Genomic DNA, 26,212 nt, shown 5'->3' with positions numbered 1-26,212 from the left:
CATTTCCCTATTACTTACTTTCAAAATTCGAGGTGAGGTAATTTCACTATGGTCTAGCTCACAATACAGGTCCAATTAGCTCAATCCACAATGCCAGAGGGTTTGATTTATCCCCCCAAAATTTTCCCAATCTTACATATGTATACTCATTTTACTTTTTCTTTAATGATCAATTAACATATAAGAATATCGTTAAAATTAACATATAAGAAAATATATTTACATGGTTTACATATATTTTTTATACAATTACATTTTTAAATTTTTAAGAACTCTTTTAGATATATTTAAATACATGAAATATTATAAATAAAACTTACAACACAGTATTTCAGCCATGCGATTTAATTAAAAACCAAGCAATTCAACTATCTTTTGATTTATTTTTCACGTGAATTTGCCTAAGTAAATAGCAGAACTTACAATCAATCCCAAATTTAATAGAGAATCATAACAAATGTGGTTGAATCAAAATGATTTAGAAGAATAAAAAAGAAAGAGCAGATACGAATACAGTCCTCTTATTTAAGATAAACAAGCAATAACTCACAAATCCATAAGACAAAAAAACCTACAGGACTCCTCAACTCATTTAAAACAAAAAAGATCAGAAATTAAACGAAAAATCTATATATTCCATTTGGGAAACAGTATTATGCCAAAGACCAAGAATAAAGCATAATTAATCGACAACTAAAAAAAAAAAAAACACTCATAAACAACTGTCAGACTCAATTCTTACCAAGCTCAGCTTGCCCAATTTTTGTTTTACTTTTTTTTTTTTTTTTTTAACTGCTTCTTTTACTTTGCTTATCTACGTATTGATGCGATCATCTTATATTCTGAATTTACCCTTTTTTTTTTCTCTTTACAAATGAATTTTACCATTTTAATTGATTAGAAAGTTTTTGTTTTTAGAGAAAATAATTTTGTATCAAAGCACTAACCATGGGGAAGAATTGTTCTATACTTTTTCGGTCCAAGACCGATCCTACCACTGCAAGTTTGCAACAGACCACAGTTTAAGCAGTTGCCGGAGATGGCACCGGAAGTATGGAACAATATCTCCACGAGTGTCGCATCAATTTGTAGATAAATCTAATAAAAGGATTCGTAATAACCCTATGCCTAATTAAATTCTATTCCGCAATTTATCAGTATCACCCTTGCAAACCTGATTTTGTTTGAGCATATTCTCACGTGCAAACGCCTTGTAATCGAAGCTGCACGAGTGTTCTTCCGGGTACCTGTGTTTCCCACAAAACTTATTCCCACATCGGCACCGAAATCCGGTCAGCCCAACCCGCTTGTTGCACGTATTGCACACATCCTTCCGAACGGTTGAAGAACCGAAAAGGAAATTGTTGGGATTAGCCCTATGAGAAATGCAAGTTTTATCGGTTAAACTAGAAGCAGCAGAAAAAGAAAACTGTTTGGTGTTACTCGAGGAAGCACCAAAAAAAGAATTTGAACCGGAAATATTATTAGAATGAAAAGAGAAAGCAGAACGAGGTGCAGAATTGAAGAATCTGGAGGTAGCGTTTGATGGCGGAGGCGACGATTTCTGGTTCAACGGTTCCTCGATCTCCATGGATGCCTTTTTTATTTCTTCTCTGTAGCAGCTTGAGCAAAGATTTCGATATTCTGTAGATCCATAGAAACCGCAACCATTAGCGCAGTGTTGTGGATCGATGCTCTTACGTGAAGCCATGTCTTGATCGCTGGGATTTTCTTGAAGAGCCCACTGGTCTGGAACTTTTCTTGATTTTAATCTCTTGATCAAACGGCGACTGTGGTTAGCGTGTTTATATGAAATCTAAATCAGAGTCGGTTTATTCCTACACAATAAGGACAGCAATAAATTTAAAAGGCCCGAGTGATGTCTTGGACAGTGCAAAATTCTGGCCCATCATTCAAGGCCCAACCAGCGACTGTTCAATGGCGTTACTCCACTTAAAATAGAATCCAATATGCTAACGGGGACACGCAAAGAATATGTTTAATAGATGTTAGCTTTTCTTTATTTTTTGAGTTGGGGAGAGAAGGTGTAGGAACTTGAACGAACCATAGGTCTTTAAGTAAATAATATACTTTTAGTTATCGAACCAGTCAAATTAAATTTAAATATTTATATTTAAATTTTAAACTTATGCATAATCAAGGTGTATAGTGCAAATGTAAAATTTAAATATAAATATTTATTTTATGATAGTCAAACTCTTTCTCATATGTAATTCAAAAGAACAAAAAATTATTTCTCACATAAGTTTGAACTTTTTAAGGCCTTGTTATTTTACCTCAAACCTTATGATCACACATATATATGTCTTTCCCCACTTTTGATAATTGCCTTAGCATTATCGCTTTATCACTAAAATCATTATAAACTGTCATTACAGTTTATATATCAACTTTATGTTTAAATTTTATTTAGTCACATTGCTTTAAATAGATATATTACTGATGATCGCTGGATTTCTTCACCCCGGTATAAAGGCCAGGCCCATGAAAACAGTCCATGATCCGAAGGCTTCAATATTCCCCTCGAAAGCCAGGTCCAGCCCGCTCAGTCATAGGGCCGGAACTCCGCCTAGACTCCTCAATCAAACCGGCCCAAACCTCTCGGCCCAGTAATCAAGCCCTCACCAGGCTCAACTTCAGCCCTACCATTCAACCCAGCCCGGAAAAGGGAAAATGACCAAGATGCCCCGCTGGTAAGTCCTTCCGCATGCGTATCAGAGGAGAATCATACGTATCAGAGGAGAATTAATGGCCGTTACGCATGGAGCAGGCACCTGACACATCCGTACATACGGAGCTAGGCGACAGAAGACAGCTAGTATTGTGGCAGAGAGACAGATATATATATCACGGTAAAGGCCACGCAGAATGGGGGGGCTCTCTTCTTCTTTCCTTTTTCTTCCTGGACACCATTTTTATTCTTTCTGTAACCCTTGCCTAAATATACTACTCTGAGCCATAAAATCTGACTTGAGCGTCGGAGGGCCTCTGCCGGGGCACACCCGGTAGGCCCCTGACCATTCTTTCTTATTTTACAGGTCCTTTCACCAGGTAAAACATGGAGAGACCCATCAGGGAGCCCAGCAAGAAGGGACCCAGAAGAAAACCAGATCTATCATGGACCAGGAAGAGGAAAATATTTATCAAATGGCGCCGTCTGTGGGAAAACGAAGGGGACCTTTTCGTCACCGGAGTTCCTAAATCCACCCATTGAGATCCACATGGAGGTATGAAAGCTTATACGAAAAAGAAAGATGGAGATTTACAGTAATCCAGCTGAAAAGAAAGACCCAGCTGGTTTAAGAATATCTTGACAGTCTCTTAATCTTCATTTTTCTACCCTCGTTGTTTATTTTAACATTTATTAAATATTATCACTACTAACTTTTTCTTTGAGATCTGACGAGGTGAAACTTCAGATCGAAGTGCTTGCCTGTAAGTATAAATTTTAATTATTTCTGTAAAAAAAAAAAAAAATGCATAATATACATATTTATTGAAATTGTGAGGTCGACCGTGTATATATATTGTAAGGGTTGGATGGGCAGGTTGGCTGTAAGATTCCAAGTAAAAAATAAAAAAATAAAAAAATAAAATAATAAATAAATAAATAAATAAAAATAATATATATATATATATATATATATATATATATATATATATATATATATATAGAAATAGCAGGAGTGAAAAGAGCTCGAGCTGCCAAAGACGCGCCGACCTGAGAAGGAAGCTGCTGGTCTGGTCAAGACCCGACAAATGAGGTCGGGGTGATGTAGAATTGGACCAGATGTGAAGGCATGATAGAGCTGACACCACGTCTGCAAGGGAAGAAACCACAACCTTCAAGAATTAAAGCAGACACCACCACCAGATGATCAACTTTTGAGTGGGAAGGCTCCAGCAGACCACGCTCAACAGGTCGGAGGAAAAGCTCAGACAAGTCGGAAAAGCAAAATGGGAAAGAACGACTTCAACAAACCAACAAGAGATTCCCAATAAACATCGCGAACCCGACTGGGCATTGAACCACATGAATAAATCAGCTCATGCTTAATAGTTGACGGACCCAAGCTTGAGATTGAAATCGTGAAGTCAGATAGATGTAAGCTTGGGGTCAAAGCCATGTTGGAGGATGATCCCGCATTCCTGGTCGGATGGCCAGACTGCCCTCAAGATTTGAATTAGCAAGTTAGTGGGTCAGAATAGCAAGACAGGAAGGAGCTCGGCAAATCCGACGACCACAGTGATAGATTGCTCGTTCAGGTCGGATCCGTGCTCGAGCTCAGAATTGTGATCGAGCTCAGAGCTGTGTTTGTGGAAAGCTGGCGAAGCACAAAGATGGCTCTGTCATCGGCAAATTCGACGACCACACTCATTCAGATCGGATCCGTGCTCGAGCTCAGATCTGTGACCGAGGTCGGAGCCGTGTTTGAGGTCGGGCTCACATCCCAGGTCGGGTGAGATAATGTTACCGAACTCATATTCAAAGGCGAAGTAAAACAGATGAGTATTTACAGAGCAACCTCGATCGATCAAGCAATGCTCGAACTGTCCCAAGGCCGCGCCAACGAAGTGCTAGACCGTCCATCTATTGCTGTCGGAAACTGCGTAAATGGAACTTCCCACCTGTGACATCCACGCCTTCGTCATCTCTATTACCCGCTGTTATAGTACTAAATCTTTTTAATTCGCTTTCTCTGGATTGTTGAGGTGGGGGATTGAGCTCGGCCACCTGAGTCCGGTGACCTGAGAGGTCTAAAAAAAAAAAAAAAAACGGTCAGAGCGGATTGCTCGAGCCCTGGACCACCGGTTAAGCCGAGAGCTTCCCTTCAGCTTCCGAGGCTGAGGCTTGTCGTCTGAGGCAGAACAGGCTTGGGTAGTGAGAAAAGGGAGCGATTTAAGATTGGGCTGAGGTCGGGCAAGTGAAGAGGACAGCGGTGATGGACAGAGGCTCGGGCTCGGCGGCCTCAAGGTTGAGAAAGAAATCATCTTCGCTAATGCGTCATTCTCTGCCACGAGTGGGCTGTGATGTGGAATACTGTTACACATGGGTCTCAGCCATTGGGAGTCTCAACAAATCAAAGGAAAACTCTGGAGGTTAGAAAGGCAGCGTATGGAAGTTTGGAAACCACGCCAACAAGGGTTACGCATTCGTTAACTTCACCGACTCAAGAGCCGTAGGGAAGTTTCATGCCGCAGTTCACAATCAGCGTTGGGAGCTTTTTCAACCAACCAAAATTTGTGAGATAGCCAGTGCAAGACTCCAGGGAAAAGAGGGGCTGGTGAAGCACTCTCGGAACTCAACTTTCAAGTGTGGAACTAATGATTATTCGCCAGTATGTTTCAGCCCACCCAGAGATGGTTCAAGGGTTATAGTGAAGCAAATGATCATAAGGAAACGTGTCATCATCTCGGTGTTGCTCAATCGCTTATTGAGAAGGGCCACATAAAGGTCAGTTTCTCCATTTATCATAATTCAATTTTTGAGTAGCAATTTCTATTTTATATTCGTAAAGTTCAGTTAAAAATAAAATATGATAAATGAAAACTAATTAATAAATTACGGAGTGAATAAATAAAATTAACTAGCCATATTTTAAGTAACATTTATACACTCAATTAAATTATATATTTTTAGCAAACGCTAAGATGTTTTCAGTAACATCAGACTTCCAATTATTATTATTATTATTTTTAAATATAAATACCTTAGAATATCAGGTCTAATTATAAAGCTTAAATCTTAGAATAAAATTTTCATGAGCATACAGATATATGCTCAGAGGCATACTAGCTTAGGGGAAAAATTTTCGCTGCTAGTTAAGAGTAGCATGAATACCCTAATAAAAGGGATTATATATTTAAACATATTGCTTTTGTAAAGTAAAATCTTGGAGAAGTTTACATATGCAAATATATTGTTCATTGCATCTTTGGAATCACATGAGATAATACTTGCATGCATCTGAAAGATGAAACCGAATGACATGTGCGACATATTATTGGTGAACATTATTAAATTAACAACGAGCATCCGCGTTATATACGCTCTGTGCAAGCTTTTATTTTGCAGAAAAATTCTAAATCTCGCCCGAAGACCCTGAGACATAGAGACCTCAGAGGTAGAAGACCGGGATCCCCAAGATCTCCTGGATTCAAGACCGGGATCCCCAAGATCTCCCGGATTCAAGACCGGGATTCCCAAGATCTCCCGGATTCAAGACCGGGATCCCCAAGATCTCCCGGATACAAGACCAGGATCCCCAAGATCTCCTGATAAAAGAAGACCTCCTTGAGACATAGAGACCTCCTGGAGGTAGAAGACCAGGATCCCCAAGATCTCCTGGCGAAAGAAGACCTCCTTGAGACATAGAGACCTCCTGGAGGTAGAAGACCGGGATCCCCAAGATCTCCCGGACATAAGACCAGGATCCCCAAGATCTCCTGGCAAAAGAAGACCTCCTTGAGACATAGAGACCTCCTGGAGGTAGAAGACCAGGATCCCCAAGATCTCCTGGCGAAAGAAGACCTCCTTGAGACATAGAGACCTCCTGGAGGTAGAAGACCGGGATCCCCAAGATCTCCCGGACACAAGACCAGGATCCCCAAGATCTCCTGGCAAAAGAAGACCTCCTTGAGACATAGAGACCTCCTGGAGGTAGAAGACCAGGATCCCCAAGATCTCCTGGCAAAAGAAGACCTCCTTGAGACATAGAGACCTCCTGGAGGTAGAAGACCAGGATCCCCAAGATCTCCTGGCAAAAGAAGACCTCCTTGAGACATAGAGACCTCCTGGAGGTAGAAGACCAGGATCCCCAAGATCTCCTAGCAAAAGAAGACCTCAACAAGGTCTTGACAAAAGAAGACCTCACTGAGGTCCCACCAAAAGAAGACCTCACTGAGGTCCTAGCAAAAGAAGACCTCACTGAGGTCCTGGCAAAAGAAGACCTCACTGAGGTCCTAGCAAAAGAAGACCTCAACAAGGTCTTGACAAAAGAAGACCTCACTGAGGTCCTAGTAAAAGAAGACCTCACTGAGGTCCTAGCAAAAGAAGACCTCAACAAGGTCTTGACAAAAGAAGACCTCACTGAGGTCCCACCAAAAGAAGACCTCACTGAGGTCCCAGCAAAAGAAGACCTCAACAAGGTCTTGACAAAAGAAGACCTCACTGAGGTCCTAGTAAAAGAAGACCTCACAGAGGTCCTAGCAAAAGAAGACCTCAACAAGGTCTTGACAAAAGAAGACCTCACTGAGGTCCCACCAAAAGAAGACCTCACTGAGGTCCTAGCAAAAGAAGACCTCAACAAGGTCTTGACAAAAGAAGACCTCACTGAGGTCCCACCAAAAGAAGACCTCACTGAGGTCATAGCAAAAGAAGACCTCAACAAGGTCTTGACAAAAGAAGACCTCACTGAGGTCCTAGCAAAAGAAGACCTCAACAAGGTCTTGACAAAAGAAGACCTCACTGAGGTCCCACCAAAAGAAGACCTCACTGAGGTCCTAGCAAAAGAAGACCTCAACAAGGTCTTGACAAAAGAAGACCTCACTGAGGTCCCACCAAAAGAAGACCTCACTGAGGTCATAGCAAAAGAAGACCTCAACAAGGTCTTGACAAAAGAAGACCTCACTGAGGTCCTAGCAAAAGAAGACCTCAACAAGGTCTTGACAAAAGAAGACCTCACTGAGGTCCTAGTAAAAGAAGACCTCACAGAGGTCCTAGCAAAAGAAGACCTCAACAAGGTCTTGACAAAAGAAGACCTCACTGAGGTCCCACCAAAAGAAGACCTCACTGAGGTCCTAGCAAAAGAAGACCTCAACAAGGTCTTGACAAAAGAAGACCTCACTGAGGTCCAACCAAAAGAAGACCTCACTGAGGTCATAGCAAAAGAAGACCTCAACAAGGTCTTGACAAAAGAAGACCTCACTGAGGTCCTAGCAAAAGAAGACCTCAACAAGGTCTTGACAAAAGAAGACCTCACTGAGGTCCCACCAAAAGAAGACCTCACTGAGGTCCTAGCAAAAGAAGACCTCAACAAGGTCTTGACAAAAGAAGACCTCACTGAGGTCCCACCAAAAGAAGACCTCACTGAGGTCATAGCAAAAGAAGACCTCAACAAGGTCTTGACAAAAGAAGACCTCACTGAGGTCCTAGCAAAAGAAGACCTCAACAAGGTCTTGACAAAAGAAGACCTCACTGAGGTCCCACCAAAAGAAGACCTCACTGAGGTCCCAGCAAAAGAAGACCTCACTGAGGTCCTGGCAAAAGAAGACCTCACTGAGGTCCTAGCAAAAGAAGACCTCACTGAGGTCCTAGCAAAAGAAGACCTCACTGAGGTCCTGGCAAAAGAAGACCTCACTGAGGTCCTAGCAAAAGAAGACCTCAACAAGGTCTTGACAAAAGAAGACCTCACTGAGGTCCTAGTAAAAGAAGACCTCACTGAGGTCCTAGCAAAAGAAGACCTCAACAAGGTCTTGACAAAAGAAGACCTCACTGAGGTCCCACCAAAAAAAGACCTCAAAGAGGCAGAAGACCTCAAAGAGGCAGAAGACCTCAATGAGGCAGAAGACCTCAATGAGGCAGAAGACCTCAAAGAGGCAGAAGACCTCAAAAGAGGCAGAAGACCTCAATGAGGCAGAAGACCTCAAAAGAGGCAAAAGACCTCAATGAGGCAGAAGACCTCAAAAGAGACAGAAGACCTCAAAGAGGCAGAAGACCTCAAAGAGGCAGAAGACCTCAATGAGGCAGAAGACCTCAAAGAGGCAGAAGACCTCAAAAGAGCCAGAAGACCTCAAAAAGGCAGAAGACCTCAAAGAGGCAGAAGACCTCAAAGAGGCAGAAAACCTCAAAGCGGCAGAAGACCTCAATGAGGCAGAAGACCTCACTGAGGTAGAAGACCGGCAAAGATCTCAAAGATCTCCCGGAGCAAAAATAGCCAGAATCCCCAAGATCATCCGGTGCAACAAGCAAAAACAACTCATAAAGAACATAGTTCTGATCTCACATAAAAGATTGGGGCACGGGACCATAAATGAAAAAGCTAAACTCCGACCTCCCAAAGGAGCTCAAGTCATCAGGTAGATAGACTTTAATCTCACACAACAGCCAAAAGTACCAAAGCATCATGCCGATCTCAAGAAAACGAGCGCAGTACTGGTAAACCCGATAAGACAGACCGAATTAAGGCAAGGCGATTCCTAAGCAAACTGCATACCAAAATACAAAGCCAAACAGAGAATCAGGGGCAATCATGAGAGGCAACGACCTCGAGAATTGACCGCTCACACTAAACCAACTCAGCTGACCTAGAGAAAGGTCCAAGCAACAAAGAGCCCGCAAAACGCTCGAAAGAAGACAGCCCATAAATACTCAGGGGCAAAAAACATACACAAGAGTCCAACGCTCAGGCAAAAATAATGAAAAGGCAAGAAAGGGATACTTTCGACAGGAGCAGTTCTCAGACCACACGGTCATGAATAGAAATTAAAGATTTATCCCCTCACCAGTCATGGAATAACTGCTGAGGAGATAAAGGGGCAATTGATGATCGCTGGATTTCTTCACCCCGGTATAAAGGCCAGGCCCATGAAAACAGTCCATGATCCGAAGGCTTCAATATTCCCCTCGAGAGCCAGGTCCAGCCCGCTCAGTCATAGGGCCGGAACTCCGCCTAGACTCCTCAATCAAACCGGCCCAAACCTCTCGGCCCAGTAATCAAGCCCTCACCAGGCTCAACTTCAGCCCTACCATTCAACCCAGCCCGGAAAAGGGAAAATGACCAAGATGCCCCGCTGGTAAGTCCTTCCGCATGCGTATCAGAGGAGAATCATACGTATCAGAGGAGAATTAATGGCCGTTACGCATGGAGCAGGCACCTGACACATCCGTACATACGGAGCTAGGCGACAGAAGACAGCTAGTATTGTGGCAGAGAGACAGATATATATATCACGGTAAAGGCCACGCAGAATGGGGGGGCTCTCTTCTTCTTTCCTTTTTCTTCCTGGACACCATTTTTATTCTTTCTGTAACCCTTGCCTAAATATACTACTCTGAGCCATAAAATCTGACTTGAGCGTCGGAGGGCCTCTGCCGGGGCACACCCGGTAGGCCCCTGACCATTCTTTCTTATTTTACAGATCCTTTCACCAGGTAAAACATGGAGAGACCCATCAGGGAGCCCAGCAAGAAGGGACCCAGAAGAAAACCAGATCTATCATGGACCAGGAAGAGGAAAATATTTATCAATTACGATCAACACTTAATATTAATTTCCATAAAAAAATTATTCATGATAAATTATAAAAATTATGTAATTTTCTTTCAAACTTGCATAGGTAACTTAAGATTTAAATATTTACTAATTTAAAATAAAAAATTATATTTTTTAGAATTTAATGTTATTAAAATTAAATAATTATTTTTATTTTAAAGAAAAATTAACAATATCGTTTTAAATTATATTACTTTTAATTCGAGTTTAGGGCAATATTTTAAAGGATGCATAACATCTAATTTATCTTTAGATTCATAGATTAATGTAAGGACATATTGATAATATATTACTTAATTAAATACATTCAATTAAATACATTCAAACTCTAATATGTGGGTATAAAAATAACATATCAAGGAAAATTAATGTCAAGCACATTTGTCTTAAAAATCATGGATATATTAAAATTAAATTTTAAGAATTTTATTATATAATTTAAAACGGAAGCATATTTATGGTACAATTATTAATATTGAGGAAGAATGGTTTTAATTACACTTAAATTGAATTTAAATAATTTTAATGATATATATTGAAGTCGAGATTGAGGAAAGATATGTAAAATTAAAACAATTTATCAAAATCTATTATTTATGAGAAACTATTTAATGTTTAAAATTTGATTCCGTTAATAAAATAATTTTTTTATTAAAATTTATTGTTAAACTATAAAATTTAATCTTTTAAATATCATTTTCTATAGTCCATATGGGTTTAATATCATAACAATTTAATACTTTCAATTTGGGCATACTTTTTTATCTTATAGTTAACTAATTATAAATTTAAACGGAAAGAACAAAATAAAATTTGAAAAATTACTAATTTTTTATAATGATTTCCTATAAAAAAAATAGATCAAATTATATATTTTGCTAAATCTCAAACAAAATTAACTAAAAAGTACAATTTTCTAGAGTATGGAGAATATTCAGTAATCTCTATCTCCCAATAATAGCCTGTGAAACAAATTTTATATGTCTGGGTTTATTTACTTACTTTTGCTGAGTTGGTGGACCGCTTGCGGAAAAAGTTCTACGCACCAAAACCATGAGGAATAAAAATAAGTTGTTTCCAGCCCCTGTGATGGTAGAGAGAGCAGGTAGCCTAATCTCCTATTGCCAAAATAATGGTGCGCTTAGGAGGCAAAGTTTAGATGACAACTTAACACAACTCCACAACCATGCTGCCCTATATGTGTAAGAAGAGGAACAGTTCTGGGTGCCAAATTTTATGAGACCATAGCTTCGCATTTCTGTTCCCAGAATGGCGGATAATGAAGTCATCAAACGCTCGAAAAGAAAGCACGTTAGACAACCACCAGCAGTTCCGTTTCTCTGGGAGGAAAGTCCAGGAGTAGCCAAAAAGCACTGGAGACCTGTGATTTATTCAGTTACTACCCTAGCTCTACCATCTCCAGAAAAGCTCGTTGCCTCGGCTCCTTTCAGCTGGGAGGAAAAGCCTCGAAAGCCTATACCTGGTTTCTCACAGCCACCAATGGAGTCTGCTCTTACAACCTGGCAAGACTCTCAACAGCATGATGATTACAATTTTGACAACGCGGGGACTGATGGCAGCGACCACCACATAGACAAAGAAGTAACATTTGACTCGGATCTTGAATCTTTCAGTTTTGAAACTGACTATTCATTCAGCTCTCTACCCTCTCTCCTGGCAAATTGCTTGGTGTTGTCATCAGCAGTTTCTACCGCAGTTCCAGTGCTAAAAACTTCCTCAAACAATGATATCAATGACCAGTTAGAAAGCTCTTCCTCACCTGCTTCTGAAATAGACAGCAGAAGCAGTTATGAAACTGGAATTTCAAGCCTTACTAGGGCTTCTTTCTTGGACTGTTTTTCTCCATTATATACCCCAAATTCTGCCTTTCTTGGGAAGGAAGAATACTCCAAACACGGCTCCAACCCTTCCCTAGAACTAAATAATATCCATTTTCATCATGAAAGTGACAGTAATACAGTAGCAAAGAGGACAGCAACACTTGGAGAATTGATAACGATGAGCCGGAGGAGTAGACGAAGAAAAGCTGTTCAAATGGGAACACAGAATCTATCAATGGTAAATCTCCAGTTCCTGCTTCTTTTTAAATACAATTAATACCTATGACTATTTGCTGAAGTAACTATTAAGAAGGATACAAAGGGAAAAGCCATTAAAAGCACAGAGCAAAAATATTTTGAACCATCCTCTTATGTCGACATTAAAAAAAATCATACAGCTGATAATCAGCTATTTTCTACAAGAATCAGAAAACAACTTTTGCTCTCATGATTGCACCTGCGCAGGAATTCAAAAATGGGAAAGCTTTTAGCTGCTATCTCTTTGGTGCTGGCATCAATATGATTGGAGTATTGCAGAGGAAGATGGATCATCCAAAACTGAAACTGACATAGGTCGGTCTTCTAGTTAATAATCACGTTGCATTCAGTTCTCTCCATGAAGCTTCTTTCCAATTTGTTTTAGCTTTCAACTTTGGGAGAAAAAAATAATATACAATTTCCATAATGCAACCACATGTTGAATACTGAGGACTTCATGACATATGCATTTAACTTCTACGTTAGCTCAGTAGCTGAATATTCCCAACATAGAAGGTCAAAAAATGATCTCCTACGTAGCAATTGCTGAAAAAGTTTGAACGTATGACTTTACATTTCAACCAGGAGATTTAAATGTTTCTGCAACTTTGCTGATCCGTTCTATGACTACAGGAATGTCTTCTTCAGTTAAAGTAGTAAAACAACAGCGGAACCATCCTGGTTCTATGCAGTGGCAGGCTGAACCAGGAGTTACATTGATCTTTGCAATGTTCAACAGTTTATCCCATAAGTCAAGTTCTCCTTTCTCACTGTAAGAGTTCATTAGTTCACCCATATCAGCCCAACAGTACAAGCCAGCACTACTTTCTACACACTTGATTCCTAATTGCTTGAACCCTTCAACAAATAAGTCATATATTTTCCTAATCCTCCTTTTATTAGTGTCAATATATTCCTCGATGAATCTTGTATCTGAAAGCATGGAAACTAGCAGCCTCTGGCTTGGAGCAGAAATAGAAGAAAATCTAGTTAACCTTTTAGCAGCAGTTAAGATGTTTTCGTTGTAGGAGTAGATGGCCCCAACCCTAAATCCTGGAAGAGAAAGATCTTTTGAGAGACCATATATAATATGAATCCTATTCTTGTCAAAATCTTCTTCCTCTAGAATTTGCGCCATACTCACAAATTGACCATTTCCATACACAGACCCAGCAAATATTTCATCAGAAATAATGTGGATGTTTTTCTCTTGGACAAAGTCTAGAAGGTCAAAGAGTGTTTCTTGTGGCAGTAAATTGCCAACAGGATTTGAAGGGTTAGAAATCAATATTCCACGAACTTTTAATCCTCGTTTTCTAGCCTGATTGTAAGCTTCCTCAAGAGCAGGGACACTTAATATGAAATTGTCAGTGCTGCGGCAGTGAACAGGTACTAGCTCCACTCCTGTTCGCCATCTCATATCTCTATCAAATCTGCATATTATTTTCCTGATTAACTTCAAGGCTTTATTTTAAATAAGATGTACTAATTGCTTCAGTATTTGGTTAGAAATATGTACTATAAATCAAACTTACCCAGGATAATATGGCGTTGGAACAAGAAATGCATTTCCCTGGTCTGCCAAGCAGAAGCATAAAATCTCAACTGCAGGAGTTGCACCAGCAGTTAATACGATCTGTGATGCATCAAATGAGACTGCTCTTCCCACAACCTGAGACATGAAATTTGCCATAGCCTGCAAAGTCGAGAGAGAATGTAACAAATCACTGAAACAACACAACATGGACAGAATTCTATAAGCCAATGCATATCAACAATAGCATAATGTGACAATCTGATTCAGTTTAAAATGATGAACAAACAAAAGCACGTGGAAAAATTCAAAAATCAAAGAACCTAGAAAATCTCAAGCCAAGCCATTCCCCAACATCAAACGAGATGAAAAAACAAAATATATTTGCACTACTGAAGCTGCATTAGTTATTAAGACAAAGGAGAATACCCAAAAAGTGGATGCATCAGATCTCCTATACAAATAAAACACACCTCGTCTACAATAGTCTCGTAGGCAAATAACAAAACAAACCTCTAAAGATACAAATCAGCAGTAAGGATACATTTCCAATTAAAGAATTTAATGCCAACAACAATGACTGATTTAGATTAACACACCATTTTATGGTTATCAATGCGACTGGAGATTACTGAAAATTTTAACTTAAAATCCACGTTATAATGGCAATAAGCCCTTCCAGTTCTCCTCAATCAAGTAGCGCAAATCAAAATTGAAAAAAAAAAGGGCCTTTTTTTGGTCCAAGAAAAAAAAAAAGACTTCACTTTACCACTTTTAGCTCCATCAATCCATCGAACGGCTGGTATGTCGCGATACCATGAATATTCAGATCACCACCGTCTGTTCCAACTACAGAATCCCTGAGATTATTCGCCATCCATTTCTCAATCAAATCTAAACACAACTGAATCCCACAAACGCAGCCAATTAACAACACAAATGGAGCGATGAATAGTAAAAAATAAATAAACAAAAAGAGAACCAGTACTAACTCTATTCTCAGATAACCCAAGCTGAATAATCCCATCCGGATTGCTTCTTCTGTCATACGGATTCACCGAAACCTTATCCAGCCCAATATAATAAGGAGAATCATTAGGCTTCGCAATGGACATCGCCCGGTTCGATATACATGCCCGTCCCTGGCTAAACGATCCCCGGCTCGATAAATTGGACCGCGAAGACGTCCTGGGGATCTCAGCAAGGTTTGGAGATGAAGCGGAAGGCGACGGAGGGTTCGAAGAAGGATTTGGAGAACGATGTCGTTTGAAATAGAGCTGGAAAAAGTAAAAGAGAGCGCAAGGGATTAGAGAACCTAATATTAGGCCTCCTCTGCCTTGGACTACACCTTGAAGTGGCACTATAAGTCTCATTGCGGTGGCTCCGGCGGGCTTCCGGGGAAGGTTGTCAGGCTCGGTAGACTGAATTCGGGTTTGGATTTGGGTGAGGGTCATTGGTTTGGCGAATGAAGCCGCCGGGGTTGAAGGTCTCGGGCGTTCCGCATGCTTAGGCAGTTAATGCGTTTGTGTAGGAGTGTTGTGAGCCGTTCGTTGAAGGAGAGTCTGGATTTATCTTCTTTTATCTTGAAATATTCTTTGGGAGGATTCGGTGAGGTCACTCGTTGCTAATTGGCAAGTATCACAGGCATCACTAGTCTCATCTGTTTTTCAAGCGTCTTTTCTTGCAAAATGGCGAAAATAATAATAGAAGTTGCTTTTCGTCTTGCTCTGTTTAAAGAAGAAAAAGGCGTTTTTTTTGCCTTTTTAGATAATAATTTTTTTTATTTGGCTGTATATAAAATTTTATTTAATATTTTCTCGATGCTTCAACTTTACAAAATTATAATTATTAAATAAAAGCGTAATTGTTAAGCTCTAAACTTATAAAAACAGTAACAAAAAAGCGAAACATATATAAGTCATATCAGCTTAAAGTTTATACATCAAATGAATTATAATTAATAATGTTAAACATGTTATCCATGAAATAAGAGCAATAGTTAAGTTTGTAGAGTTAAATATATAAATATATTTACGTTAAATAAATAACTACTTTATTAATAAAATAAATTATCATATCTATATTTTAATTTATCATTAATTATTTTTTTAGAAAAATAGAATTATATTAAGAAAGCATAAAAGACTTGAACAATACCCAAAACTTAGCCAAAAGAGACTTCTATACCCTAAAATAAGTTAAGAAAAACAAACTAAAAATCAGCTCAAGGTCCAAATTGAATACAAACAACGCCTAAGCCTAGTTACAGTCCAAACAAGTCACGCCTACTAATCTTAGGGGGTAGAAGAGTGCCATTTTCTACTGAAACCGCAATCAGCTTATAAAAGTCATAAACTTACATGCAACAAAAGCCATTAAAGAAAGCAATTAGAGCAATCCAAACCAGTAAATGTATGGAAATTACTTTGCAGGAAGCTCTAATTTTTTAAAAATAAAAACAGATCTTATTTTTCTATAAACTCCACTAAAAAAAGAATGATGGTCCCAGATATAGAGAATAATAGTAACAAATGGACGAGAGTCATAAAGAAAAAAGAAAAGATAAAGAAGAAATGTGAGAGAGAAATAATAGGTCCAATTAAAATTTCACTTATCTGTAAGAATCATTCAAATTTGATTCAAAATGCATAAAATTAAGGATTAAGTTACGTTGTTTAATATTATCCTATATTTTTATTGTTTTTTCAAAAAAAAAAAATGCATCACTTGAATTTTATTTTAAATGAATAACATGGTTTTTACTAATTAATATTATAAATCGAGTTCTTTCTTTAATTAAGAATTTTTTTTTAAAGAAAAAAGGGCAAGTTTATTTTCTTTATTTACGTTTTTTTATCATGAAGAGAAAGTAAATAACTCTTAACATTCAAAATTTGTGCCAATCTCATTATTTATTTGCGTTTAACTGAAGTTCTAATCAAAGAGATCATCCTCAATACATTATGCTTGCTTTCATAATTATTTGTTATGTTTATTTCGTAATATCATTAAGTTTGAATTACTCTTAAATATTATTAGCTTTCGATTACTCTTAAAATCTAAATGATTTGGGATTGACGTGTATTATGATTTTTTCCCTTCACAAAGATAGATTTTATTTATTTATTTATTAAAAACCCTCAAACAAATGGGCCCCATTGTTGAGGTAACATAAGACAGGACCCTATTAGGAAAATTAAATATTCAAAATAACATCGTAAAATTTGATTTTTAAAAATGAGTTGATCAATATACATACATAAAAATTAATTTTACAATATTATATAAATAATTTCTATACGCCAATTGTTTTTTCTTTTGAACTGCATCATGCAAACGATAAACAATATAAGAAAATTATGTGATTGATTTTGCCTTCACAAATTTATACTAATTAATTATATAGGCAGCTACAATCCAATCAGAGTTTATATCGACTATTTTAATCAAATATTTTGTGACCTTAAAACACAGGACGAAAGCACATTTTCTTGGTTAATTAGAATTTGCATCACCTATTATGTAAAGCAAAGTATTTTCTTTATAAGTTTTGGTAATATTTATATTTAGTGTTTGAATTTGAGATTATTAATTAAAAAAGAAAAATCTTTGCCTTCTCATTTAAATCTTGGGATGGATATAATAATTTAGTTTTGTATTTTCAATATATTTCATCAAATTCAGTAGAAAATTTTTATTTGATAACAAGATGATGACGAATGTAGAATGTCTTACCTTGATCTTACCTATAATCCTGATAGCAAGAATTCTCCTTAGATTTCTTACCCATAATCCTGATTTCCTGGCACATCAGGATAAAAGGGCCAGGCATACAATACCCTTCTCAAGCAAATTCAGCTAATGGGCTGGCCCATTGCTGGGAATGCCGAAAACGAGTCGACACAGCAAAACTCAAAAGTTCGAAGTCGTATGCAGAAGAGAGAAAATACCATGAATGATAATGAGGACGCATGGTACGTGTCACGAGCTTAACGGCCAAGAAGGAGAAAATAAAGATGGGTTCTCATTGCCTTTTTCGCATGATTGTCTCATCATGGCTTCTGCTCCTCAACAACCCATCAGTGGGTTATATACATAAATCTTTATCTTAAAAAAATATATATATATTTGAACATATTAATTAATTTGAAATTAATTCAATATAACTTTTAGTTGTAAACTTCTTAAATAGGAAGTTTTTTCAGTACTTGTTTGTATGTGAATTTCGATCTAAGTGAACACCTAATTTTTTCAAAATAATGGGAGTTATAAATACCCATTTAATAATTTTAAAAATAATTAAAAAAAGAAAAGTATTTTTGTCTAGTGTGATGTTGTTTTCGTTGGCGCTCTTTAGGATGGAGGATGGAATCCTGAATGGAATTTGAATTCATATGATAGGAGGAGCGTATGGCTCTTTTTGGGTCAACTGGCAAAAGGCGAAGCTGTGCCTAAGTGTTTTTTATGTGCACGTGAAAATGAATAGCTGAGCTGAGCACACTGGTGACTGGACCTGGATATCAATATCATATAAATGGAAAAATGTGATTAGATTTCGCATTCCACGGGGAAGAAGTTTCATGGACAAAGACAACTACTACCACCGAAATTTTTTAGAAAATGACAACTATATTTACCAAATCATTGTCTTGTCCTTGTCTTCGTTTTTCATTTAAATTTCAAATTATTTACACTATTATTTACATCTCTGTTTCTTCTTCGTGCTTTCACTACATAAATAATTCTACAGATATTCAATTTAATAAATTTTCTCTGATGTTTTTTGTTTGAAAATAAAAAATCAGTTTTTTCTTTAAATTAAAAAAATTCATTTAAAAATGAATTTTTCATGATTTTTCAAATATTAATTTGAATAATTTTACTATAAAATAAATTATATCATACAAACACATATATATTCATTAAGAATATATACATAAAAAATTAATAATCTTCTTTTATCACTAATAACTTGAAAATTATTATAAAAATGTATGTTTGTAATGAATTATTTAATATAAAAAAATTACATGATAAATAATATATTTTTATCATATAATTACCTATTATGAATATTTTATATAATAAATAAAATAATATTATTCACTATATAACTTGTTCCTTCAAATTATTTTTGACATTTATTAATGAAAATTAAAATAATGGTATTAGTTAACTAACTAATATTTATATTTTATCATAGTAAAAATTAAATCAATTCAACAGCGAAGTTAATCAATGTAGTTTTCTTAAATTAATCAAGCTTTTAACCTCTTATGAAAAAGTACAAAATTTCATAAGCGGAGAGGTTTGCTATAATTCTTCTTTATAGCTTTCCAATGATTATTTTATTTGTTCTTCAATTGATTTTTTAATAAGTTTGTGAAATTGTAGTGTTATAAATATTATATATGAATAATTCTTACTCTTACAAATAAATTTAAAATAATAAAAATTCAGTAGATGAGTGGAAGTAGAAAATTTTCTATACACGTCGCCGGCTACAAACTAATCTTATAAGGAGGGTGAAATGGTCGCATAGAGAAAGTTTATTTATTTATTATAATAGGACTTAAAACCCGCCAGTTCAAAAATTCCCACTCCAAAGTCGAAACCACCACCCTACCTATATATAACGTCCATGCTCTGCTCTGTTCTGTTCTGTTTTTTTCGTTCCTTCCTTCCAATTGTATTATATCCAGCGTAATTATCGCCGTTCACTTGTATAAAAATCGTTTCTATCATTTCCCCATCCAGAAATTAGGATTTGCTTAGTCACATTTTCACAACTTTCTCTCCATCTCCACATCTCTCTCCCTCATTTTCCTGGAAAGTTTTGGGAGAGAAGCCACATCACTATAACTTTCTCTCTCATTTTCCCGAGAAAGTTTGGGGTGAAAGAAGGGAGAGAAAGGGAGAAATCGAGACAAATTTGCAAAATCGATACACGATACCTTACCCTAAGCTATCAACAGAGACAAAAAGGAAAGTAACGAGAATCAACTCATGTTAATAATTCTTTCCTCAGGATTTATCCTCTGAAGCCAAAACCGTAATTTTTTATTCTCTTTTTCCAAGAACAAAAGGTATATAGAAATGGAGAATATGTCAGCTTTCTTCAGATGAATGAATACCGCAAATTTTGTTACAATTTTGTGTGAAATGCATATTTAAGGACCTCATTTTTTTCTCTCAGAGAAGGAGGGACGAGAATGGATTTCGATATGGAAGAAGTTTATGTTGAGCATTTTTTTGCTAAAGAAATCGATATTGATTACGAGTTTGATGCAGCTACGTATTACGATTTCACCCGGCCAGAAACCGATTTCGAGGCTCGAGAAGCTGAGCGCTGGTTTGAAACCACAGGATTTTGTTCTACCCTGCGTAAGATTCTCTCATGAATACTACCTGTATCAGATCAAAACCTTCTTCATCTTCTTATCTCCTTTATTTATTTTTTCCAAAAACAGGAGTCTAGATTGGCTTGCTTTTGAGTATGGTTTCTTTGGCATGAAATGGAAGATTATATATGTTGTATTTAGCCAATAGAAGTACTGATCATAATTTATAATTGAAAAATAGTTTAAAAAGACGGTTTCTCATAAGCAGTTAATGCTTGTAGCCTGTAGCTGCCTTAATCAATTTTGAAACTCTTGTTTGTAATTGACTGTTCTACAAGTGCTAACTAATTGTATTTCGGTCTTAAATTTTAGTTCTCAATACAAAACTGAATTGTTAACCAAGCGTTCCAGTGAAAAGTGGAATTCCTCTTTCATTCTCAGAGATGCTGTAAACATTTATTCCATCAGCGCTGACTTGTCTACCAGGATGAACTCTGAAGCTACGTCAGCGACTAATAACTCGGATACATTTTTAGGTTTTAGAATTTCAGCTTCTTTTTAGTATTTTATTTAATGATGAGAAGACTCGGATGTTCACTAGGTGACCCTTCCAAATGCAAGTTATTTGGTGTTTTTACGAGTAATGAAATTATGTCGCTGAATCGAAATAATTAAATGCTAAACATTCGTCCCTTTAGCTGTTCACGTGATAATCACTGAATTATTGTATGAACGAAGCTTAGTTGTGTTTCTCTTTTATCCTTTAATCTTGCCGTAGTTTATGACCATTGATTTCTGCAGAATTACAATCATATGATGAACCCAAATCACCGGTCAAGTCACGTCTACTGAAGAGTTCAAGTTTCATGAATCCCACGGCAAGTCTGTTGGCCAAGCAAAATTGTCCTCCACAAATTCAATGTGACCGATTACTAAGAAGGTATGTTTTATTTATCTAGTTATCACACTGATTACTGATAATTGAGTGTTATATTCAGTTGTTTCATTTAGTTGTTGGGCTAATCTTAATGAAATTTGTAGATCTCAGAAGTTAGTTAAAAATGAGGACAATATGTCCCAGAAGTTGGTAAAAGATGACGAGAAGAGTTCACGGAATTCTTCCATGAACGGAACCCAGGCTACCAAAAGGCAAAAGCTCGAGGCCGGTTTTTCCCGCAAGGTGCAATAAAAATTTATATTTCGGTATCACGGGCTTTAACTTATTTATTCTTTATCTAATAATCATGAGTCGGGGCTCGGGCTTTCTTATTCGTGAATGGAACCCAGCTCGATTATTCATGCAAGTGCACTAAAAAAATTATCCTCGCTTTAATTTATTCAATCATAAGTGAGGCTTTCTTCTTCACAAATATATTTAAACTTTGAAATTGAAAATGAAGCGACATCTGTTTTCTTTTTTGCATTTGCAAATCAATATTTGTGTTTTTGAGTTTGAAGTAGCTAGGCATCATCCCTCTCTCTCTTGTCACCTTCTTCCTTTCTGCATTATAGAACACAACAGCTATAACGAATTTCAACCATCAAAGCCTCAAAAAACTGATTGAATTGCAACGCAGGTTGCTCGTTTGAAGCATCAAGCTCTTTTTTTACACAAGGCACCAAAAAAGGTCAGATATATATCTCAGGAAGTGCATGGTTACTTTGGAATTTTATTTTAATATAGTGCTGATATTTCCCTGGGAAATTTTCAACAATTCCCCAATTGCAGAGATTTTCTAGCTGTATTTTGGGTAAATATTATCCTTGTTATCCGCAATTCCGATAACTCAAGATTTATGTTGCAGGTTGGACTAGTTGACGTTCGTACATCATTTGCGAAACCGAAAGCTACAATTCCGAGAGAACCTAATCTAGAAACAGCTTGTAGGGCAGAAAGGCGTAGGTAGCATTCACATGTTTTCAGTTATCATATCCTCTTCCTTTTTCTCTCTTCATACTTGCATTGGAGGCTTGAAGTCTTGAACCGGGCAATATTGTCTGATTTGCTATAGGTTTGTTATTTCTGTTCACTGTTCTGAATTTTCAGGTCCAAGATTAACGTGGAGTCGGTTGAAAATACAAAATCAAATGCTTCTACCTTTAAAGCAAGACCCTTGAATAAAAAAGTAGGTACTCTCAATCAGAACCGAGTTTTATTCTCTCTCCAAACCTTGTGGGAACTGTATAAAGCTACTGTTTATAGATAGAAGGTCAATATTGGATCTTTTCTAAATGTTTCTTGGGCTTGGCAGATTCTTGAGGCTCCTTCACTTCCCCTCGCTAAAAAGAGCACTCCGCAGCTACCAGAATTTCAGGTAATTGGTAAACACGTGTCAGTGTCTTACATATGCTCTTTTTCTGGAAACGTCTGGAGCCTTCAAGCGTACTTTATGGTTTCTCACTCCTACTTTTTTCACGGCTTTTAGGTGTTTCATTTGAGGACGTCAAAGAGGGCTATGCAATATGAATCTGTTAACGTATGTGAATAAACAATTGTCCACATCCAACCTCTGATAGTTGTGCTACTTAAATTGATATTGACATGTTTTACATTAACCATTTACTCATTCCAGGCAGCAAAAGCACCGAGTTCTAGCCCTAGTCCACAAAATCAAACCAAAAGCTCTAGAAGGTAAAATTCCTGGAATAATAGCGCATACTAATTGTTAAAGGTTTCATAATAGTTACTTGAAGAGGTGGCCACTGTTTTTGAACAGAGTAACCCCTGTTGCCGCCTTAAAGGAGAAATTGGAAGCACTTGATAAATTTAAAGCTCGCTGTCTTAATAAAAAGGTGATATGAATTTCATGATAGGCCTATTGCTAATTTGTGGTGTTAGAGATTATTAACTACTGGAGCTATATTTGGTCTCACACAGATATTTGCAAGTAACAAGATATTAGTGTCTTCCAGACTCTGCTCTCTGATTCTGTCTCATCATTTGATTATTTGGGTTGCTTTAATCCTATGCTTTTACTTCTTCCTAGGAACGCAATATTCCGAATGATAGAAGATTCCCCAATGAGCCACCAATAGAAGCATTTAGTAAGGTTTGATTGATGTCTTTGATGATTTGATTTTGCATTTTTTATTTAAAAAAAAAAAAAAAACTTAACGGATTAACACTCTCCCTGTCCATACATTCCTATGCTTTCTTCAAACCGTATTCAGCTCTCCCTAAAATCTGAAGACTCTGATGCAAAATCTCGGTCAAAAATGCCACTGCATCATAAGGTTAGTTCCTTGAAACTTTTGATTTGTAGGGCTCCAAACTTCTTTCTATAGTTATGATTTATTGTTATTAATATGCAAACACTTCAATTATCTGAATCAAGGGGTCAAAGGAGAATGCACCAGATTCTCTCCATCCAGGATATAAGGTATGATGGTTTGTCCCCATGCATGCATAATTCAAGCTCTTACGTTCACATGGTATTTAAGCTCCAGTGAGAAGTGAATGATGGTCTGATGACACCAATCTAATAGATGAAGAATGCTGCCAAATCACAAAGGCTTTGTGGCAAACCTTTTCAATGTGGAAGCAATGGGAGGGTGCGTTCAATAGTACCACAAATCAACAGGTAGCATTATATCCTGATGAATTTGTTTCTTACTCCTATGTTGGCCTTGAGACTATAGCCTACAACTACACGCAACGCCATGCCGATCTAATAACTGGTTGCCCCTTCATGCCGATCTAATTACTGGTTGCCTTTTCATGCCTTTGCTAATCTGATTCTCGAGCACAGTTACAAATAAATTTTGTTTCCTTCCCTCTCTTTCACGAAGATATCATTTCTTACTAGTGGCGTGCATTTTAGCGGTGAAAATGTGACAGAATTCAAAGTGAAAATGTGCTTTTGGCGTGCATTTTAGCATATTGCTTTAACGGCTTGTTGTTGATGGCTAATTGTGACAGGAGCTTTCACATACGCTGATGGCGGTGCAGATAAATCCTTCCAAGGTCCTAACATTGTTGAATTTTGCCTACTTGTGTCTACGAGTTGTAAATAAATATTATAGATACCCATCCCAAACCAATAGGCTGTAAGTAAGGAGTAGCTTCAAGAGGAAATAATATGTTATTCATAGCTGCAAAGGAAGTGTAATCGATTTTGGAGACCAAGTGTATATATAGCATTGGTGTTAAAATTTCTTTTGGCTTTATATATCTTCTTTTATTCTTCTGCAATCCTTTTCTTCTTTTTTCTGGAGTTCTCTCCAATGGTGAAGAGGTGCGGTAATTACAGATCAAACGCAACATATCCTCGAAACATTGGGGTATGTAAATGAAAGAGTGTTGTTGGATTTAACTTGCTTGAAACCAAACAAATCACTGAACATCAGAATTGTTATCCTGTTGAGCTGGGTTAGGGTGTTGACTGCTGCTTCTGTCATTAAAAACTAAGCATTGTTTATGCGCGCTTTGTTGGAGCTGAACAAGGTTTTGTAGGAGGTCCAACATTTAGCCTTTTTTCTCCATATTTGAGATTTTAATGGTTTAGAAATTATGTGGTCATTTGTTTCAACAGATCTTATTTTATAAATAATTATTAAATAAATTAATTTTTATTTATTTAATAGAGAATAACAAAAAAATAAATTGTGATGTTTGAGATCGGAGAATAGATTTAGGATTAATCGTGTTTTGGTAACTTTAGTTTCTATTTTCTTTTTTTTTCCTTTAATTCATATTCCTTCTTGTCTTTTTTGGGAGTGCTACCATCTTCCTACACCCGTACTTATGTGTCACTTTTACGCAAGTAGTCTATACGTGCATACTGCATCTTCACCCTTGCCAAGCGGCTATTTAATTCCTTTCAGTGTTATTTTCACGTGGGCAGTCTATACGTGCGTACCGCATCCTCACTCTCGTCAGGCGACTATTTAATTCTCTTAAGCATCATATTTGGACATGATTCCTAGTATTCAAACTTTGACTTTATATGAAGACTGGCAATCATTTGGGCCGGATTGCCCCAAGCTCGTTCAAGTCGTACCCAACTCACTGGGATGGGCCTGCAATGGCATGAGGCTTATCTTTTCATTGCGTAGTGGGCCAGCATCAGGCCAGTCTAGCCCTTTCCAATTGGGCTGCGGTAGGCCTAGTGGTCTGGAGTCTGGTAGTCATCAAGTACCCATTTACTCTCTTATTAATTATTTCATGATCAGTGAGGGAGTAAATTTTAAAATTCTCAATTATTTTTGTGCGGCTCAAGAAGTGGATTCTGTTAGACGTTACTTCTTTCGTCTTCCTCACTTTGAATCCTCACTTTTGCTTGTTGCTCTTCATTTTGCATCGCTTTGGCTATTTAGCCTCCATTCTCTTGATTACCTCAATTCTTTGATTAATATTGCTCCTCTCATGGCTTCTACTGAGATACATGTGATGGACGGTTTAGTCTCCTCTGTCACTTCTTCTTCCCTGCTTTAATATTTTTCTCGCGACCTAATAGATATAGAGATTTTTAAGATTAGGGCGCCCCTGCGTAATAAGGGTATAGTCCTTCCTAACCCACCTCCTAGAGGCTTGGTAGATGCTCAGCAGGGACGCAATTTGGTCTTTTTCATAAAGCAATACGAGTTCGGATTAACTTTTTCTTTTACCCCTTTTTTCATCGAGGTCTTCCAGCGTTTTAGGGTAACTCCTCGATTGTTATCTCCTAGCTCCATCTTATTCATGTATTGCTTCGAACCTATCTGTCTATGCTGAGGTTTTGCCCCTTCTGTTAATTTATTCTCTACCTTCTTTCATTTAGTTAGGTCTTCCCACGGGTTTTATTATTTTGGTCTTCGAGCTGGGTTATTCATCTTTATTGGCTATAAAGTTTCTATTAAGAGCTGAGTAGAGCATTTCGTCATTGTTGAGCTAAAGGAGAGCTCAGGGGTTGAGTGGGATGTTGACCTCTCTTGGGGGGAGGTGCCTCAGGATTGCAATGAGTT

At 37.4% G+C, this 26,212-nt stretch overlaps 4 protein-coding genes across 4 annotated transcripts; 2 read left to right on the top strand and 2 right to left on the bottom strand.

Moving 5' to 3' along the window:
* Window positions 1-503: 503 nt before the first annotated feature.
* Window positions 504-11,436, bottom strand: LOC110630825 (zinc finger A20 and AN1 domain-containing stress-associated protein 1). The gene is made up of 2 exons (XM_021778424.2): window positions 11,298-11,436; window positions 504-1,838 (listed from the first exon to the last, which is right to left on the bottom strand). The coding sequence occupies exon 2, from the start codon at window positions 1,709-1,711 to the stop codon at window positions 1,133-1,135; it is 579 nt and encodes a 192-aa protein (XP_021634116.1). The 5' UTR covers window positions 1,712-1,838; window positions 11,298-11,436; the 3' UTR covers window positions 504-1,132.
* A 128-nt stretch (window positions 11,437-11,564) lies between these two features.
* Window positions 11,565-12,709, top strand: LOC110599782. Its single transcript, XM_021736353.1, has 2 exons — window positions 11,565-12,374; window positions 12,602-12,709. Exons 1-2 carry the CDS (start codon window positions 11,565-11,567, stop codon window positions 12,707-12,709), a joined length of 918 nt encoding a protein of 305 aa, XP_021592045.1.
* A 202-nt stretch (window positions 12,710-12,911) lies between these two features.
* LOC110599815 (probable aminotransferase ACS12) lies at window positions 12,912-15,581 on the bottom strand. Its single transcript, XM_021736393.2, has 4 exons — window positions 14,921-15,581; window positions 14,698-14,832; window positions 13,930-14,090; window positions 12,912-13,827 (listed from the first exon to the last, which is right to left on the bottom strand). The coding sequence occupies exons 1-4, from the start codon at window positions 15,380-15,382 to the stop codon at window positions 12,972-12,974; spliced, it is 1,614 nt and encodes a 537-aa protein (XP_021592085.1). The 5' UTR covers window positions 15,383-15,581; the 3' UTR covers window positions 12,912-12,971.
* A 3,923-nt stretch (window positions 15,582-19,504) lies between these two features.
* Window positions 19,505-24,430, top strand: LOC110631364 (protein TPX2). The gene is made up of 16 exons (XM_021779171.2): window positions 19,505-20,014; window positions 20,125-20,312; window positions 21,071-21,209; window positions 21,311-21,449; window positions 21,847-21,897; window positions 22,075-22,172; window positions 22,317-22,395; window positions 22,522-22,584; window positions 22,696-22,746; window positions 22,843-22,901; window positions 22,987-23,062; window positions 23,257-23,319; window positions 23,441-23,503; window positions 23,605-23,649; window positions 23,756-23,850; window positions 24,189-24,430. The coding sequence occupies exons 2-16, from the start codon at window positions 20,141-20,143 to the stop codon at window positions 24,205-24,207; spliced, it is 1,212 nt and encodes a 403-aa protein (XP_021634863.1). The 5' UTR covers window positions 19,505-20,014; window positions 20,125-20,140; the 3' UTR covers window positions 24,208-24,430.
* The last annotated feature ends 1,782 nt before the right edge of the window (window positions 24,431-26,212 follow it).

The sequence above is a fragment of the Manihot esculenta genome, chromosome 14 (genome assembly GCF_001659605.2).
Source record: "Manihot esculenta cultivar AM560-2 chromosome 14, M.esculenta_v8, whole genome shotgun sequence".
Lineage (NCBI taxonomy): Eukaryota > Viridiplantae > Streptophyta > Magnoliopsida > Malpighiales > Euphorbiaceae > Manihot > Manihot esculenta.
This window is presented reverse-complemented; position numbering and strand designations above follow the sequence as displayed.